Source organism: Leptosomus discolor, chromosome 2 (assembly GCF_034619465.1).
Source record: "Leptosomus discolor isolate bLepDis1 chromosome 2, bLepDis1.hap2, whole genome shotgun sequence".
NCBI lineage: Eukaryota > Metazoa > Chordata > Aves > Leptosomiformes > Leptosomidae > Leptosomus > Leptosomus discolor.
This window is the reverse complement of record NC_141392.1, coordinates 75,412,046-75,431,193: the sequence shown is the minus strand read 5'-3', so window position 1 is coordinate 75,431,193 and position 19,148 is coordinate 75,412,046. Positions and strand designations below refer to the sequence as shown.

The 19,148-nt window shown below is 42.7% G+C and overlaps 1 protein-coding gene across 1 annotated transcript in view; it reads right to left on the bottom strand.

Moving 5' to 3' along the window:
• FYN (FYN proto-oncogene, Src family tyrosine kinase) overlaps positions 1–17,645 on the bottom strand; it is a 50,745-nt gene extending 33,100 nt beyond the window's left edge. The window contains exons 1-4 of the mRNA XM_009951839.2: positions 17,591–17,645; positions 4,291–4,548; positions 3,614–3,710; positions 13–111 (exon numbers count right to left, since the gene is read on the bottom strand). Of these exons, the coding sequence (XP_009950141.1) occupies positions 13–111; positions 3,614–3,710; positions 4,291–4,537 (443 nt within the window). The 5' untranslated portion in view covers positions 4,538–4,548; positions 17,591–17,645. The remainder of the gene's footprint in view (positions 1–12; positions 112–3,613; positions 3,711–4,290; positions 4,549–17,590) is intronic.
• Positions 17,646–19,148: the final 1,503 nt, after the last annotated feature.

Here is a 19,148-nt window from a genome sequence, read left to right as displayed (position 1 = left end):
AAGAAAACATACTCCTCTGCTTGGATGGAATCGACTGGAGCCACATAATTACTGGGAATGTAACCGGTTTCGCCTGTTGTCAAGGACCGGGCCTCCCACCAGTCTCCTTCCCTGCAGAAACAGAAGTGAGGAGGAGAAGTGAGAGTGAGACACAGCTGTAAAGACAATGATCAGACTTTGCTAATAGCACCCACAGCTGCTTGGCGTAAGAAGCCACAGCAACTCATCTCTTTATCACCAACATGCTTCCGAGCAAGCTATATGCATCTAAACCCAAATAATGTATGTATTTCTTTACACCTATTATTATTTCAGCAGTGATTAGTAATGTAGCCTTCCAAACGTAGCATAATGGCATAAACAGGCATAACAACCCAGTGAAATCAGGTTTGGTGAGGGCTGGATTTGGACTAGAGTATTGAAAACTGTCTCCATAGCAATTATTCTAATACAGACCCTTGAGAGAGCTTATAGAAAAACTGCCAAACTGAACACTGTCACATCCACTGCTAATTTTAAACTTCTATGGGGATAATTAATCTGAAACCCAAAGGCATGAAAAAGCTATCTATCAATATGGAGTTTTAGATAGCCCTTAAGGATCACACTTCATTGTCTAGATTCCCTCTCTTGGTCACCTAAAGGAGGTATCTGAAGTAGCAAAGGACTTAGCTGCATTTGCAAACACTTACAAAAAACCATTCTTCTACAACATTTAAATATGAAGAGGGCCACGCAGGACTATCTTACGGCAGCATTCCACAGGCTTAGCATCAATCTTTGTCATATATGTGTGTGTACATGGTACTGCCTTTTAGACAATGCATGTTGCTGTAAAATGTGCAGCTTTAAGAGAAGTTTATTTCTCAGTTTTTTACAAGATACAACGATTTGGGATTTAGCAATTTGTATTTCACTCTCAGCATCAGATTCACCGATGTTTAACTCCTACTGCTACTAATTAGCATTCTCTTTTCTATTCTGGACTGCTTAGAAAGTCTTTCTTAGTTCCCCTCTCTGTAAAATAGAGTTTGGTTCACTAAATAAAACACTATTATCAAATGTGGCCAGAGAATTCAGCCTCTTCTGTAAGCAAGCAGTTACAGAAAACACGCTGTTCAAACTATTACTGGCAGGAAAGGTTGTGTCAAAGTGAGGTCTTATTTCGAATTTTCAACGCCACTTTCTTTAACAGTTTGAAAGGTGTGAATTCTGTGGAAAACAACTAGAACACAGCCGTGATTAGTGCAAAAAGGAGACATTTCCAATTCTACAGTTCAAAAAAATGAAGAACAAGTAGCTTTTCTAGAGGCTGGCAGCCAATGTTATTTTAATACACCTTGTGTGCACTAGTATGTCAGGCAAACGGCCCTATCTGTTTACGACCCTAATTTTATCAGCTGAAGTGCTAACCCTGCCCCTGTATGTTGCTGTAGAATATTTCTGAGACATTATGCCATACTGTGGTTGATAAATTGTACCATTACATTTCTTCTCTTTGCTGTACAGACAGTCCACTAGATGGAGGTGTTTTATCATATCTAGGGAGGAAAAAAAGCAGCCCCGTAGATGATCAGATCAGGAACAAGCCCCTCTGCTTTGACAGAGAAGCTTAAATCTCTCAAAGCACTGCCAGAAAGAAGGAGGAATGCAGACTTTTTTCACAGCTCTTAATTTTAGACACCCAACGGAGGTAGGAGGAGGCTAGTCAATGGGGCTAGCCGGGGTGTGCGGGAGTGGTGGTGGGGGTGCAGGGGATGGCTGAGTGTTTCTGAGCTGTGAAGTCAGGCTCTGCTCTGAACCACTACTGCAGGCATCTCTTTCCCTCAGACTGCCTTTGGTATCATTTCTGGCTTTAAATCATGGGGATACCCCCCGTACGCCATTTCAGATATTGCTGTCCTGAAGTTTTATTCCAAAGCACAACCCAAATTTAATTTGTTGAGAGCTAAAAAAAAAATAATCCAAACCCGTCAAAAAATTCCGGAGAAACTAATTTAGTGTACATACATGCTTTCTGGTTGCAAGCAGCAATGGCAGACTCTTAAAAAATGGGCTTCTTTCATATAATTTCTGATATAAGTGAAGAGAGGAAGAATTCTCACAGAAAAGCTGCTTTCTGGAGATTTCCAGTCTGGCTGTCAGTACTCCAGGAGCGTGGTTAGGTCTGTGTTTGTAAGCAGACAGAGCTGACTATGATGGGAACTTAGCTTGTATAATTAATTCTACAAGAAAATCAGTAGACACTAGTTTGTTTTTTTCTCTTAGAAAACCTTCCTCCAGGCAGTAATTACCTGCATCAAAATGCATGTACTGCCACTACCCACACACGGGGAAATCTCTCTGTCCCACTGACTCCAAGTATGAATGCTCCGCAAGTCCTGGTGAGCACCCCCCGATTTCATCAACTGGCATGTGTAAGGAATTTATAATGTGTGGAATTTCTTCTTGTTTCGAGTTATGGCATAGTTTGTGCAAGGTTGGGAAAGCAGCAGGCAATGTGAACAAAATGGGTAATAGTTTTTTTTTTCCAAGTGCTAATTTAGAAGTAGAGAGTTTTTTAAACTGCTGCTCCTTCTACAAGTCGTAACTGAAGTTTCTGTGCTTTCATCTACATCAAAGCTCTTCAGCTTCATAGCTTCATGAAATATTCCGCAGAATTACTTGCTTCTTTTTTTTATTATTTTTTTTTTTTAACTTTAATGCACATTGAGCCAACTTCAACCCTGGAGTTGTTCTATTAAAATTAACAGGAGTTTCACCAGGGATGAATTTGCCTTACTGTCACATAGTCTAAGAAAAAAAGATGACAGCAATATCACAAAGCCTCTAGAAAGCGACATACTTGGTTTTTAACCCATTTTTACCTCTACATGATAGCAATACTGAACATAACACAGAGCCTTCAACTTTATGTTTTTAGCCAAGAATCACAAGATGTTCAGATATAGGTCAGTAGCACAGTAAGTTTTAGATGTTATTTTTAAATTGCTAAGGGATTTTTTCTATGTGAAGTTAATAAAATTAATTTGAAGTTGATGATTTCCAGGATGGAAGTGTGGTTTTCATGCCAAATGCAACTGTACAACATTGCATTCTCACTTAACAGAACTTCCTAGCATGTTCTGACTCTATCACCTGCCTTTAAAATAAAAAAAAAAAAAAGCAGCTTTTAAACTTGGCACGCAAGTCTGGGTAATATCTCTTTTGTGAATTGGATTTTAGCTCATTTCTGTGTAGAGAATCTTGCAGCAGATTGCAAAAAGTGTTAGTACATGTCTTGCAAAACTTCTGTGACTACTGGTAAAATACAGAGCTGGTACTCTCAGTTCTGAATGCAAGTTTGCTGTGAAATATAAGCAGTGAACCACATACTCTAACGCTTATTTTTGAAGTAAAGCTGCACGTGGTTGAAGGTTGTTTTTTTCAATAATACAGCACTTTGCAAAAGTGCACTAAATGCAAAGATAAGTGAGCAAGCACAGAGTGAAACCCCAACATGTCTTAAACATCCAACATTAGATCATACTAGTTAACATAAGCAGACAAATATAATTGTCAACATTATAATTTTGAAAATATTAAAAAGCATATTCCCAAGCCTAAAACTTACGAGCTGTTAAGTATTTGAAATTTTTCTCCTTTGTGAAAACTCAAGTCATCTTCTGTTCTTGCTTCATAGTCATAAAGCGCCACAAAAAGAGTTACACCTAAGGAAGAAGGTAGGTGAGTTACATTCCATCACAAAAAACAGGAGGGAAAGTAGCCTCAAGAGGTGAAGTGGCTAAGCCAAATGTAAGCTAATCCAGTTGCTGAGGAACAAAATAAACTGAAGCCTCCTACTTTTTGGACAACCATTCTAATCCCTCTGCTTTTATGCAGCCAGCAGGCACACCACCTCCTTCACTCTGTACAGTCATCAGTACTCTTGGTTTGATACCCACACAGAGCGTAGGATCCCAAGTGGGCAAAGGGGAAAAGAGAATTTCGACATAGCCATGCCAAGTATTTCCCATTAACTACTTGAGGTGGCTTGGACCACACTTACCATTCCCTGGTAGAAGGATGAGGCATTCAGTCAGCCAAACTGAGCATGTATACACAATTTCTCAACCCCCAAATGAACTAGCACCTGCTACCTGAAGATCCAGCTCCACCCCTACTTCAATTCTTTGCACTGTTTCATAAAATAACTCTTCCAAAAAGCAGCATGCTGAGACAGTCATGCCTCTGCTGTAATTATGTGATTGATACTCATTAAGAGCACTGAAAGAAGACTTTGAAGCTCACCTGTTCCTCCTCTTGTACGCAACGTCCCTGTATGAGAGGAGGAATTGACTCCACCAAACACAGTCAGTCCTTGGCCTCCTGTGGCATGGAAGTTGTTGTAGTTCGGGATTGAAGTCACACCAAAGCTAGGATAGTGCTGCGGAGTGGGATCTGTCCCATAGCGGTAGCCTGAGCTTTGAGTTAAACTGCCATCCCTCTCATCAGTCAGTTTTGTTGCTTCTTTATCCTTACATTGCACACAGCCCATTATCTAAAATCCTAGGAGAGGAAGGGAAGGACAAGTGTTCATACACTGATGCTCACCAGATCTCCCCCAAACCCACATGTGACAAGGATCAAATTAAGTTCACTGCTCAAAAGTTAAGTACTTCGGAAAAAATCCACAGCAGTTTGAATATAAACAGCAGCACATTGGGAAAAGCTCACACAAAATCTTCCTCACAGTGGTTTCCCATCAAGGCCTGGGGAAGGAGGTCCTGCCTGCTCTTAGGGTAGTGACAGCTCTCTGCCCAGCCCTGCCAGGCAATGGCTTGCATGGAGGTAGTGAAAGGATGAAACACCTCTCGCTCACCCTTCACCAGGAGGGGACGACTGGCAGGCAAAGGACTTAGCCCAGAAGTGCAGCTGGAGGTGTTCAAGTCTACCCCCCTAAACACAGAGCGAGGCACTTAGATCACGGTTCATGCTTGACCTTGCCAACTACACAAGAGGTGACTTCACCTAAAGGCAATACAACCTTTTTCCACCACTGGAGCTCTGCATGACAGGCACAAAAGAAGATACAACAAGCCAATAATTTTTACAGCACAGGAAAGTAGGAGAGAGCTATCAGATGGCACTACTAAATCAAAAGGAAGTACCCTTTTATGCAGCACTGAACAGAAGAATAAAACCTGCTAGCAGGTAGCAGAAAGTGGGGCTGCCAAAGGTATACATGAGTTAAGAAACTAGAGAAAGTCTTGGAAGAATTAACATGTCAAATGCACAGCATCTCAAAGTCCAGATCCTGGACAGGAGGAAACCAAGAGGGTATGGCTTGGAAAAGGTTGCTCTAAGTTTTTAAATTCTTGTAACCTCTTGTTCAGCACCCTCATGGTGCACTACCAGGGCCTGGGTTAATCTCTCTCAATTTTAGGGGCCTACTTCTCTCTAGATGGAGGGAGACAGGGGTTGATTCGCCACATCTTAGAAGCAGTCCTGCAAGGTTAGTCCTGTTACCTGGTACTGCTTATCACCTGCGAGCTCTAACATCTTACAATCCGTGTGCTGGTGCTACTGAACTCTTTCTTACTGTCTAGAGCTGAATCTAGACACAAACCTTGAGTTTCTGAAGCTGGGTGTGATGAATCTAGGGAATCAGATACTTGTCCGGATGCACCCTTGATCTGAACTGGTATGGTGACTCTTACATGTAACCTGGCACACAAATAGCATACTCTAAAAACTAGGGCTACAAAAAGAGCAGTGACAATAGAAAAATCTTTAAAAAATTTGACTTACTAGACACACTTTGTCCAGAATATATAGATAGACAAGGAGAAAATGCAGAGAACAGAAAAAAAGTACAACGAAGCACATTTTTTCCCTGCTCATATTTCTTTTGACATTTCAGCCAATATCCGTCACTTAGGGTAAATAAAAAGCCTATCCTTTTTCAAATATCCTCATTTTTCTGTAGCTGCCAGGCTGGCTATTTTGTATGCCTTACCCCAACATCAACACAGGAAATTGGTTTTGACAAACTCATGGGATTCAGAAAAAGCATATTCCTCCACTGCTAATGCTTGAAAAATTATGCAGCAGCTCCCTGCTTGTCTCTGACAGTCCACAGTCTGGATACCTGCTTCCTAAATCTAACCTGCCTAATTGACAAAAAAAAATTCTTTTGAAGGGTATTTTCTACAATTTGAAGATACTCCCAGTTATTCTACAAGCCTGTTCAGAAAAAGAAGCACCATTTTAATGTGTTTCCCTGAGCTATATTGCCTACAGTTAGCACAGGTCTACTGTCCCTTGCTCTTAGCTTAACTTAAATGTGCCCTTTTTGCATTTCTTTGTTTCCTTCAAGGCACCACATCGACTCAGCAGTTGCCTCATCAGAATGTTTAAGTCTCTTCACATGAACAGAAACAAGGAATCCTGACTGCACTTGCTGCAATGGTGGCATGAGCTGGGATCCTTCAAGAAACTGAAGCGACAACAGGGCGAGAGAAACAATCCTGGAGGCTGCAAAACAGGCTGCTCCTGCTAGTTCTGCGGCAGCTGTGCCGGCCTCCAGCCTCTGCTCACCCTGGTAGCTGGGTCAGGGCTGGAGGTGTGGGGTACCACGCTGGGGCTCGAAGTTGTTCACCCCAAGACCAGCAGTGACTCCAGGTGAGCCCACAGGGACTGCGATGGGTGCAGAGGTGCCCCGGCCAGCTTTGCATCAGCTGTCAAAAACTGCTTGCGGATATATCTCTGATATATCTCTGCTGCTTTTACCCATTTCGACAGCAGGATGGCCTGGCTCTGGAGACCCTCTGTTTGGAGATATCACTCAGAGGAGCGGTTTTCCTGGCTCCCCTCAAAGCCAAGTTGCCCCATGAGCAATGCCAGGGAGTGAAGCAGGACCACAGGGAGGGCGAGGGCCCTGTGGGGCGATGGCTCATCTCCCCACTATCAGCACCAGAGCCCAGGGAGGCTTCGGGTGGGAGGGATGTGTCTGGGGCTCACTGCTTTCACCCTGATACCCCTCGGTGAAAGCATGCCTCCAGTGCGTGGAGAGCAAAACACTGACAGTGAGCAAACGCTGCATGGGAGAATTCCCAGCTCGAGTGAATGGGAAGAGAGAGGCATCGACCATCCGAACAGAGAAGAGTGCTGGAACATACACTTATTCACCTCAAAACAGTTAAGTGATATGCAGGCTTTACTATTTAAAGAAGAATTTTAGAAGCCTTTTTGTTGGCTTGCAAACTTACTGCCCCGTGAAACTCTATCGCCTGCTCCTTTTCCCCTCCCAGCTCTGTTTCTCTCTTATTTTTTCCCATGTGTTTTCATGGGAAAAAGTAGGAAAAAAAAAGAAAGAATGAAAGAAAAAAAAGAGATTGAAAACATGAAATCTGGGAAAGCGGCAGGGGAAAGGGGCTTTCCTGTTGCCCACTCACAAACGTTCAGCTGAGCAGGGAAAAAAGTCTCCACTGAAGTCTGTGAAGATTTCACACACCAATTTACAAGTGCTGGCACAACAGCCCTACCCACTTAATTTATACACTGATGAGGAAAAAGTTAGAATGACAAATCAGCTGCAAAAATAAAATTGTTCCAAGTATTAATTCTAAAAAAAGTGAATAAACCAGGAGATGGTATACATATGTACTGGTAGTTTCAGAAAAATAAGGGTTTGGGGTTTTCTTTTTACTAGGAATGTTATGAACAGAAAACCAGTGAATTATCAGTTTCTTGATTTTTGTTTAGTTTTTGCTTCTTTTATCTTTTTGCTGGCAATAGCAACACACAGGGAAGGAGAATTTGATGCAGAAGTGAATGACTGACAAAAAGGGCTTTTTCTTTCCCTGCCCTTTTCCACTTTGTCACAGTGTCTAGACAATCCAAGTATAAAGACTGCTTGATTGTAGCCTCTTGTAATATATGACAGAGGGTGTTACATGAACGCATCTTTTCAAGCCAAGTCCCTGAAAGTTGTCTGTTCCTGGCTCAAAGAAACCAGCATCACAGGGAGCTGGCTAAATGTGAGAGAATACATGTAAGCATATACATGCTTAAAGTGATTTCAGCTAACTCAGGGGTTTCATAGACAATAAATATAACCTCCATTCAGCATTGGCCTTTGTGTCAATGAATGGATTCCAAAAACTAATCTCCTTCAGTATCACAGAGCAGGCTTTTAATATCTGAAAGTCTCATCTCCCTGCATGTCAGCATTTTATGCTGTGGAAGGCTGGAGTTATTCAGCCAGCTCTGAGATCACCAGAGAAAATCTGGAGCTGTTTTACACTAAACTCTCTAGAGACAAGCACACGATGTTGTTCATCCAACATACTGCACAACTTACAGTAAAGGAACAAGATTTTATTCATTTCCACTAGGAAAGGCAGCGTTTCTCAGATGTGTAAGTTATGGGTCACGCAGCATTATCATAATTTGACACTGGTATTGTTAAAAGGTATGTAACTAGCCTAATTAAAATGAACTTTTCTAACGCAAGCGTGTTGAATTTGTTTATTATAAAGTTGTGTTTTTACGGGCAATATAAAACATGTGTCTTCATCAAAACATAAAACATTTACGTGGTTTTTGAGACGTCCTTAGAGACAAATGAAAATAACCATTATGTTATTTGTCTCCTTTCTTGTCCTTGTTGTACTCCTTGGACTCCAACGTTTGCATTGCAAGCAATCCAACATCAGCCTCACCAGAACAGTAGTTTCCTCCCACATGGTGGAAACATTATTCAACAGAGATATAAAATTAATTACATCATTATTAATTACTTACATAGTCATAGCACCTTAATGACTTTCAGTTAGGAAACAGATGAAGGCTAAGGAGGTGTTATTAACACTATTATTATTACCGTAAATCATCCTCCTTCAGTTTTTCTGTTAGTTCTCAATACAAAATGGAAGCCAAGACTGAAACTCCTGCCAACGCCAGACATCCATCCACTTCATTAACAGAAACAAAAGCAGTCCTCTGTAAGCTAATCAAAGCCTAGGAAAAGTCCAGGATTGCCAGGAAAAGTAAATTTTTCATACTTCTATTTTAAAAGTAAAAGCTCCAACATGTGATATTTGAAAAGCAGAAAGTATTGATAAACCTTTGCTTGGTCTAGCTTCTGCAGTTGAAAGCCATCAGGAAAAGATGGATAGGAGGAAGACTGGTGTAAATTCACTCGTTCAGAGCACCACTAGTTTTTCCATAAGATTCTGTAACTTGTGTCTGAAACTCTGAATTACAGTACCTCTTCAGAACCTGCTTTTTTTGAGTGTTGTAGGAGAAAGTAGGTCCTTAAAATGTTTGAAAGAGGGGTACAGGGAGATGCAAGGAAACACCTGTCTATGCTGAACCCTTCTATCCATACCATGGCTTCTGTCCTACAATTCCTTGCATAGGAAAGGACCACCATGGGAGAGGGCTCCAACCTGCTGAAGAGATGCGGAGCAGGTTCAGACCCAGCAGGGTGCATTCTCCTTCCTCTTCATTTTCTCTGGCATGAAATTTGATGGTATATTTTGGGTGAACTTTTTTCAGTGAAAGGCATGAAAGGAAAAGGCTGGATGGCTGGTAACTGTCAACTGTCTTTTTCTGACCAAATCTTGTCTGGAAAGCAACAGCAGGAAAGCTGAGCTAAAAAACAGTTACATTAAAAGGGAATCAGAAGAATAAAATCCCTGACTTTTACTCAGTCTCTGCGGTGAACATGCTTATTAATCAAACCAAGGGTTGCAGACAGCATGGCGGTGAAAAATATATTCTCTAAGGGATATCTTCTTGGTGTTTTATGTTTTGCTGAAAGCACCACAGAAGTATCAGTCTGTGCCATCAAATAAGCCAAATTTCATGATCTACAGTAGGATGCCACATTCTGAGTTACTGTAAAGATGCAAGAAGGACAGAAAAGGCTTTCCAAGAACAAGAACTAAAACAATTTATAAAAGAGACGTTAGTTTTGTGTGGAATGCCTCCTGCAGGCTGGATAGGGGGAATAATCAACACAGACATTTACTCTGAAGTCGAAATGTCTTACTTTCCATGCCACCATTAGTAGCTCCCTAGAGAGAAACTGATGGAGTACATATTTTGAAACACAAGCCTGAGACACATTAAACCCCCCAATTTTCATTAAAGTCTTGCTCACCCACTTTGACTATTACAAGTCATTAGGAAGGCATTCCAAGTTGGGCAACGAATAGGCACTTAAAAGTAGTCCTATGTAGGTCAGTAATTCTCATGCTGTCTGCTTGCTGACCTCTCTTTGACTTACATCTGTGGTGATGGGAGAATTTTGGATTTCCAGAATTAATTCTGTGTCAGTTTCAAGCCAACACAAATGAAACAGATGGAATAAAAAGCAACACTTGTTGCTTGATTTTTGTTTTTGTATATTAATTCTGGAACCTTTTAGAGGACCGCCTTCATTCCAGCTTGATCAGTGATTCCACAATTTTTAGGAATCATAAAGCAGGTCAGAAAGTTACAACAAATACTTAAAAATAATTCAACTCTTGGGTGTTATTCATCACTTCTCAGGCTTGTGGGTTGCATATAATTTTTAAACTACTGGCCCTATCTAGAAAGACTAGAATTTTACTGCAGTGTGATAGATCTGGTTCAGCCTTGAAAGAGGCTGGAGACTGGGGATTTGTGTAGAATGCCTGCAGATCTACATGTGCACCATACCTGTCATAATGCATTAAAAAATGTAAATAAGAGAAGACGCAGTACTACCACTGGATGTCCTGTGACTACTAAAGATACGCGGAAAATCTCACATACACAACATGGTATTCCTGAACAAAAGGCCGGAAACACCAGGGCAAAACTTCAAGTCAAGTATGTATTAGGATCCATGACTGCATCAAACAGCGTTTCCATGAGAAAAACAGCACTGAAAAATGCCTGGGCTGCATCCATTTGTCTTTCGAAGAGAGTCCTTTAACGTTTCACTCCTGGATTCTGCTTTAGTGGGCTGAGCAGAAAAATCTCAGCAGTTTAATTGCTGGTTTGCAGCAGTCAAAAGTCAGGCCACTGCCCAGTGTCAATGGACATCCATGGCTGGAGGAGCAGGAAGAGCAGTCTTAGATGAGCTCCTGCTGCCATACTGCTCTGTCTCAAACCAAATGCCTTTTACAGTGCTGGAGCGCTCTTACTATTGTTTCTTGTCAGCATAAAGTAGCTTTGGAAGTCTTCTACAATGGTGGCAAAGGGGATTCAGGAAAAGGAGCAGATCCTGTTGCCAGGAGAAGAGCAGATCCTGCAAGGAGCTTTGAAGTGCCATATTCTGACCTGCTGTTTCTCCCCATTTACTGAGTGACTGGGGATGTAGCCCTGGTAATGACAGCTTCCTGACACTACAGACAATTTTTAAGTTGTAACACATGTCTGCAAAGTGTGCACTGTGCTTGCCTTCCCTCTTTTTCCCTTTCGGACATGAACTAAAAGTCAGTTACGAAAGATGAAGATTTGGCCTTCTTGCTCATTTAATTTCAGCTAGTCTTGGAGGCCAGGACTGGTGAAGGGAAGGTGCGTGTGGAAGGATTTCATTGAACTACAACCAGACCCTTGGCTTCTGCCAGAGGCTGTGAGCACAGCTGTTCATGGGGCAGGGCAGGTGGCCACTGAATGCCAGGAAGACCGATTAATGGCTTGACAAAGAGATCCATCATCGTGCTGGTGGGGTATGGCCCCTCTCTGGCAAGAGATTTATGACAAGCTAGACAATCTATTTATTACAAATTAGAGAGGAAAAAAGGAAGTCAGTGTTCCAGCTGGGCAGGAGGGACAATAAGCATGTCCATGTGTGGTGCTTGTTTGAGGTGTAGTTGTGGTGGTGGGACTGGCCAGCGGCTGGCTGGTACGGAGGTCACCTGACAAGGCCACAGGAAGACGTATTAGCACAATGCGTCTGTTCGAGCTGCCATAATCAAAAGCTCCCCAATGCAATCGATGCAAGAAGAGGAGACGAAGCCTCCAAAGTATCCACAAAAGGACATGTCACCACCCTTTTGGGTTTCTGCAGGTTCTTTGCCAGCTAAGTCTGTGAATGTCATGGCCTCTATCTTTTTCAAAAAACAGTGAATTGTTTTCCACTCTCTTTGATACCTCCCTTTCAGCAAAACCAAACCAGAACAAAACATAAGAAGCGATTAAAGCAGAGTCTCACCCTGCAGTCTCTTAAAGTAACAGTAACTGAGTTATGCCTTGTACTGTCTCAGGGCTTTTATTACTTTGAAAAAAAGATGCCCTAGAAAAACGCAGCACAGGAAGATCAGTTCTGAGGAGAGGTTCTTCTGTGTTTTTTCTTTTCCCACCAACATCCAACCTCACTTGTAATCTAAAACAGAGAAGCTTACGTATAGCTAACTTGAGAAGAATGGCCTGCAGGTTTTACATTCATAAACCGAAGAGAAAGTCAGACTCAAAACTGCACTTAGACTTTCTGCCTTCTTTTTTTTTTTTTTTTTTTGTGCTTAAAATGAGTTCAAGGAAGCTTTGAAATTAACAGCTAAAGGCAGCAGCTAAACACAGTAAACACATTGCTTACTCTACATTTAAACCCTCCAAAGAATGGGTCTATCCTTGGTTCTGAGTAACACAGGAGAACACCATGTAAATTCAATAGTGTGATTTCAAGCTACATTCCTCCTTCATCAGGCTGCTTGTGGTAGCTCTATTCATCAGCAGAGAGAAGTGGGTGGACAGTCTGCATAAGCATTTTGAGCTAATGCGCCTAAATTTTAAAGTGACTTTTAAGTATATAAATTAGAAAACCTGTATCAAGAGAACAACTGCTGCAAATGCCAGAATAATTTTATCTTGGAAAGAGAAGTGAAACAGTGTCTCCACTGATTTCCTCTTTCTTTTTCCCCGTTAAGAGAACAGAAAGATGATTGCAGATTGATTCACACTGTTCTGATATTTTTTCTTTCAATTCTTATTCTTAGAATCTACCCGGGATTAATGGGTGTTCATCTGATCCGCAGCATGGGAGCAGCACGGAGCAGAATGCAAAATGTGAATCAGGATGGGCACGGAAGGAGGAAAGGGAAGGGAGTTCTATAGAAGTTCTGCCTGTTTGCTTCTTCGGAATATGTAAGAGGCATAGAGAAAGATTTTCTCCCAAAAAACTCCACGCTCCCTCTCCACTCCACTTTGCCTATGCACAAACAAAACTAACCTCTTCTTCGCCTTGTCTGATTCCTGTTTTGTGACTGAAGAACTCAGGAGGATGTGACAGCAAGGAAATGGGAGTAAGCTGAGTCTCAAATCAGGAGATGATTTACTTGAGACCATTCCAGATGCCATTCTCTCTTGAAGGGGCTCTCATTTCACCTAGGTTGCTAATGCTAGTATTTCAGAAGTGTTATTTAAATTCCTTGTTTGTCCAGCTCCATCGGGGGAAAAAATACTCTCCTGCATAAATAGGAGCAAAGATTTGCCTGTGGCCAGCTCACAAAGAAACACCCAGTCTTCTCACCATCACTGCAGCTTCAGCTACAGTATAGCACTTCAGCTGCAACAGCAAAAATGCTTACAGGCAGAGACCCCAGACAAGGTGGCAACCGTATGGTGACAAAGGCCAGTGAGCAACCAGAACGCTGAAGGTACTGACTACCTCAGTAACGGGAAGACACAAAAACTCTGCCTACACTTACACACACAAAAAAAGTGCTACTAGTGAGACCTGTTTTCTCAAACCCAGCTGTTGCCACTGCGGTTTCAGTGTATGACAGCTTAAAGTGTACTGGGTCTAGGTGGGGTTAAGTTTCTTCATAGCAGCCCGAACCCTGCTGTGCTTTAGATTTGTGACCAAAACAGTGTTGATAACATGCCCAAGTTTTAGCTATTGCTGAGCAGTGCTTGCACAGCGTCAGGGACTTCTTTGTTTCTCACTCTACCCCAACAGTGAGTAGGCTGGGGGTGAGCAAGAGGTTTGGAGGGGACACAGCTCGGACAGCTGACCCCAACTGACCAAAGTGATATTCCACACCATACAGTATCGTGCTTAGCAATAAAAGCTGAGTTTTTTGAAAGTAGCCATTGCTTGGAGAATGGTTGATCATCGGTCTGCTGGTGGGAGTTGGTGAGTGAGTGCCTTTGCATCACTTGTTTTCGTTATATTTCCTTCGCTTATTAAACTGTTTTTATCTCAACCCATGAGTTCCCTTGCTTTTGTCCTTCCGATTCCCTCCCCCATCCTGTTGGGGGACAGTGAGTGAGTGACTGGGTAGGGGCTTAGCTGCTGGCCAGGGTCAGCCCACCTCAGTGAGTAATATGTAACTGACATTCTTGGTCCAGAAAATAACTTCAGAGGCACACAGGTTATGTCATGTTAACTGGACAGGCAAGAACTGAGATACTGCCTGGAGATGAATTTGCCAGGATTACAAAGATGCCACATTACCATCTAGTCCATTTTTAGCAGAGATTTTGAGATTTGGAAAACAAGAGAGTAGGAGGCTGAGATGGCAGTGAAAAACACCCTGAACTATGGGATGTGGAAGGAGATGGGTCCTAACTGCATTCCCTCTTACAGAAGCATGACAGCATTGATGCATACAGTCCAGCCACAAGGCCACTAAGACCAGAGATTCTCAACTCTGTTTTGCCAACTACCCTACAAACTGCAGCTCCCCATATTCTACAATCCTGTGCCACCACAGGCTGCATCTGTGCCACCAGTGATGTCTTCTAGGAGGTCTACGGTCAGCCTCTCCTTCATTTTAACCACACACAGTTCCCAGTGCCAAAAAGCTGGGAAGTGCCCCTAGAAACAGAGATAACCTACACAAACATGGATGGGGCAATCGGCAGAGCAGGATGTGAGTAACAGGAGGGGAATCGAGGCAGAAACCACAAGAATAGGAGGAAAAAGAGAAGCTGCTGTCCCCTTCCTTGGCTTCTGCTGACAAGCAGTGACCCACAGCAAAGTCCCTCTGCCTCCAAAGGTGGATCAATACTGCTCAGCTCAGAGTGGACCCTGCAGTATCACAAAGCTCAATGAGGTTGCCTACATCCCACTGCTACCTCAGGGAACTCTAGGAGGTAGTACCAAAACTGATACACATGGACCTATGCCCCAAAAGGACTTCTCCTCTCTGTCTCTCTCCATCTTTCTTTCTGTCTCCCTCTTCCTCTGTCTCTTGAAAAGATACCAGCATTCAAGATACCACCAGCAGCAACAGAGGAACACAAAACAGCAATGCCGGACAGATGCCTTCTCTCCTCAGTGTATTGTCCTCTTTGTCTTTGCATCAGTGTATATGGTTGTAGGACTGATAAGTTTTTGGTTTTGGTGATTAATCCCACAGCCTGCCCTGACTCTTCGGTGGCTGCACTGCCCGAGTTGGAAGGAGGAGAATGAGCCAACAAGAAACACGGGAGAACATCACAGATGCTTCAAAAGTCAGGACCTGGAGTTTAAAAAAGGGGTGATGGTGGAGAAAATCATAAGCCAGAGAAGATGGGGCTTAAAAAGGGATCAGATGCCAGCTAAAGGCTGGGAAAAACAGATTCTGCTGGGTTAGTGAGCATTTTCCAAAGGAAGCCAGCAAACAGCTACAGAGCCCTTCCACATTGATCAAAATAGTTAAGTATCACTGTTTCTAAGATTTATGTCCATGTCTGAGAGCAAGTAGCAGAGATAATTTGATTTCAGGAGCAGTTCACAGCATGATGGCCACAACGTGAAGAGCTTGTGGGATGTAGCTAACTCCACTGCACACAGCTAAAGCCCACAGTGGTCACCCTACCATGCCACGCGCAGCAGGACCTGCTGACTTGCTCCCTGCCCCAGCCAGCGACAGCAACAGGCAGGAGCTCCAGTGCCTGTACAAGCACAACTCACTGCTGGTCATATGGTGTAGCTACACCTGAACTGCCTGTGAGTCACATGTGGTTTAGCAGAGGAGCCAGACAATCCGTGCTCTAGACTTCGTCTCAGTAGGGAGGAAATGATCACAAACCAGAAGGTTACTGGTTGTTTAGACTGAAAAGGACTGACACTTTCTGTGCAAATAGCTAACATTGCCTGCAATCAAATCCAGACTAGTAAAATTTTATGCAAGATATGAACATACCCTCTTCATATATGCACAAATTAAAATCAGCGCATGCTTTCTGAGAGGCAATTTCACAAAACTATAGCGAATGGGAGTCAAATCAGGCTGAAGACAGAACGAACAGAAAATCACTGACATCTGTAAGTGGTTTAAGACATTTCCTAAATGCCTACAGTGTTACAACCATGAAAAGAAGGCTGGGCTAGATAAAAATAACACATAACAAAAAAACCAACAGCTGGATTTACCAGGGAAGTGAAAAAACACATAAAATGTTATATACAAAATCAATGCATGAAGGGAGAAAGGGGAAAAGGTAATAATGAGTAAAAAAGCTAAAATAAAGATTAATAGAGGAAGCGAGAAGATAGTAGGGAAAATTAAGTCAGATACAATCTGGTACATAATTTTTCATTCTTCTAAGCAGATTATGAAAGCTGAATTCTGAACAATAAGAGTGGTAGAATCATTCATAACAATATGACAGCGGCAGAAAATATTCAGTAAATATTTCCCATTAACACACAGGTAAAAGGCTGGATGATCTGTTTACGATGATGATGAAATAACTTCTCACCATGGCAGCCCCTGGAGAGGGGACATTAAGCAGCAGATACATGATTCTAGGTGTTTCAGATTATTTGCTAGAAATAAACTTGTCTTAGAAGATTTTAGAGAGCTAGACTTCGAGCTGCTACTGCTGTATCTAAAGCAGTTCTGGGCCCCTCAGGAAGGACCAGGGGCAGGAGGAAGGTTCATGTTAGGCCATTCTTTAAGAACGGTAAAAAGTAACTACAGGCGAATTGGCTGAGTTTCCAGTATTTTGCCTAGGATAGAAAACCAATATAGGACTCAATTAATTTTTTTTTTTTGAAAAAAAGCTCTGTAATTAAAGTCAACCAACTTGACTTTAAGGGAAAGAGATCCTATGAAACTAATCTGATGTCATTTCTTGCAAAAAGTAAGTTCACTTGACAAAGGCAGAGTGGTTGACAGTATTACAAGTCTAAGTCATTTGACTTGTTCTGTAGAACATCTTTATGAAGAAACTGACTGCTTTGAAGCTTGTATGGAGTGTCTCCATCTGTACATGGGAAGCAGGACTCCATAAATGGTGAGCACTGTATGAGGTCAGGTAAAAATCTCAGACATATTTTATACTGAAGTCACTTCTGTGTCCAAAATCATATTAAAAGTATTAAAAAGTTGATAAATGGAGGAAGCCAAAGTGTAACTGTAAATGGGAAACTATTAGTACACAGATGGGTTCCTACCGGGTTCCTACAGGTAATGGTGACCATCCCTTTACTATTTAATAGCCTTATCAGTGACTTGGCTTAAAGTTAAGTCATTATGGTTAGATATGAGAGTGAGGACAGCAAAAAACAATCAGCGAAAGGACAAGCCTGACACAGAACAACTGGGGTCTATAGAAAGGTGGGAGAAACAGGTTTAGGTGTTAACATGGCCAAGTGCAGAATCACCTTACTAAAATAAAGAATACTGGCTGTACTTACAGGATGAGAGGGAGAGAGAGGACTCTATCCTCCGAAGCAGAGACTGAATATGAGACCGGGGGTCCTGGGAGGCAATCAGCTTGACATGAATTCCCCACGCAAGGGTGTGGCCGAAAGGGCTAATGCGAGCCTCAGCTGTACAAACAAATGAAAATCAAAAGATGAGTAGGTAGGTTACAGTGACGCTGTATTTGGCTCTTGTTCCTCTGCTCCGTGAATAATGTATCAGGTTCTGCTGCTCCATTTCTCAAATAAAGTGTTGGAAAAATTGGAAGAGTGTTCAGGAGAGAGAGATTAAAGTACTGAAAACACCGTGTAGCAGAAGGCTTTGTTATACACAAGAAGCTTAAAAGGAATTTTGTTATTTTGTTCGCAGTATTTGAGTATTCATATGGGGAATAAATCTGATAACAGCAGGCTCTAATCTAGCAAAGGTGGAAAACGCATTGGAACTGGAAACTAATCCAATCCAGACTGTGAACAGGCAATTGTTTTGCTTTTTCAGCAATGATCTGTTATGAGCAATTAACCAGTAATTAACCCTTTACATGACAGGTTGCGACGTACTGTCTATCTGTGCAAAGTTGTGAAAATCATACAATCATCAGGTTGGAATAGACCTTTGAGATCATCAAGTCCAATCCATGCTTCATTTAAAAAGGATGCACACTCAGGCAGCTTGGGTTATTAGGCACGAGGCAGGAGCTCCTGCTGGTGAGATCTACTGCCTGCATAAAGCTGGAGGTCAGGTGAGTGGTCGCTGCGTCAGACAGTGCTTTGTGTTTCCACTAAAAAACACTCCCTCCCCTCTCAGGGTAGTAATCCTGGCAGCCTTCCTGCTCAGGGCCCACAAAATGCCTCCAAGGGAAACCCCAGCCTTTTGGGGCTGAGGTGTCATCTAAGTATGGATGACACCCAACTGTCCGTCTTCTGCAAGGTCTGTAGGCAGCTGTCTCTGAATTCCCATCACCTGGCTCCACAGAAAACCTCACTGTGCAAAGCTCCTCACACTGAGATGCCAAGGAAAGAACTTTTACAAAACCGATGGGGGTTATTACAGCTTTGCCACCGAGAGAGTACCTGTGACTCCTTGCTTCAGCAATTCACTTCATCTGCAGCCTGATACTGGGGTCTTGTCCCAGTGATCTGCCTGGGATCCCATCCCGGGATCCCCCAGCCACAGAAGCTGACCTCAGAGAATTAGGCTGAGGAAAGGAGTCCTCCGTACCTCACTGATGTTTTCTCTCCCAACATCACCCTTTTGGGATGAACTGATGGACTAGCTGCCTTCTTCAGGAAAACAAGTTAGTGCCTTTAAGAAGTGTGAGTGGACGTCAGCCCTGCTCCCACAGGTACCTCCCGTCTCACTTGGGATATTCACGTATCTTCTCCTTCCCCTTCACCTGGCCAAGGGAACTGGATGCTGCCAAGAAAGGTTCGGCTCTGCGTTGCAAGGATGGGGTCTGGCAGGTGGGCTCCTAAGGGCCATGCGCTCAGCAGGGGACCCTGGCTACTGAATTTGCTTCATCCCACAGCCTGCCAATATTTAGGTTTGGTG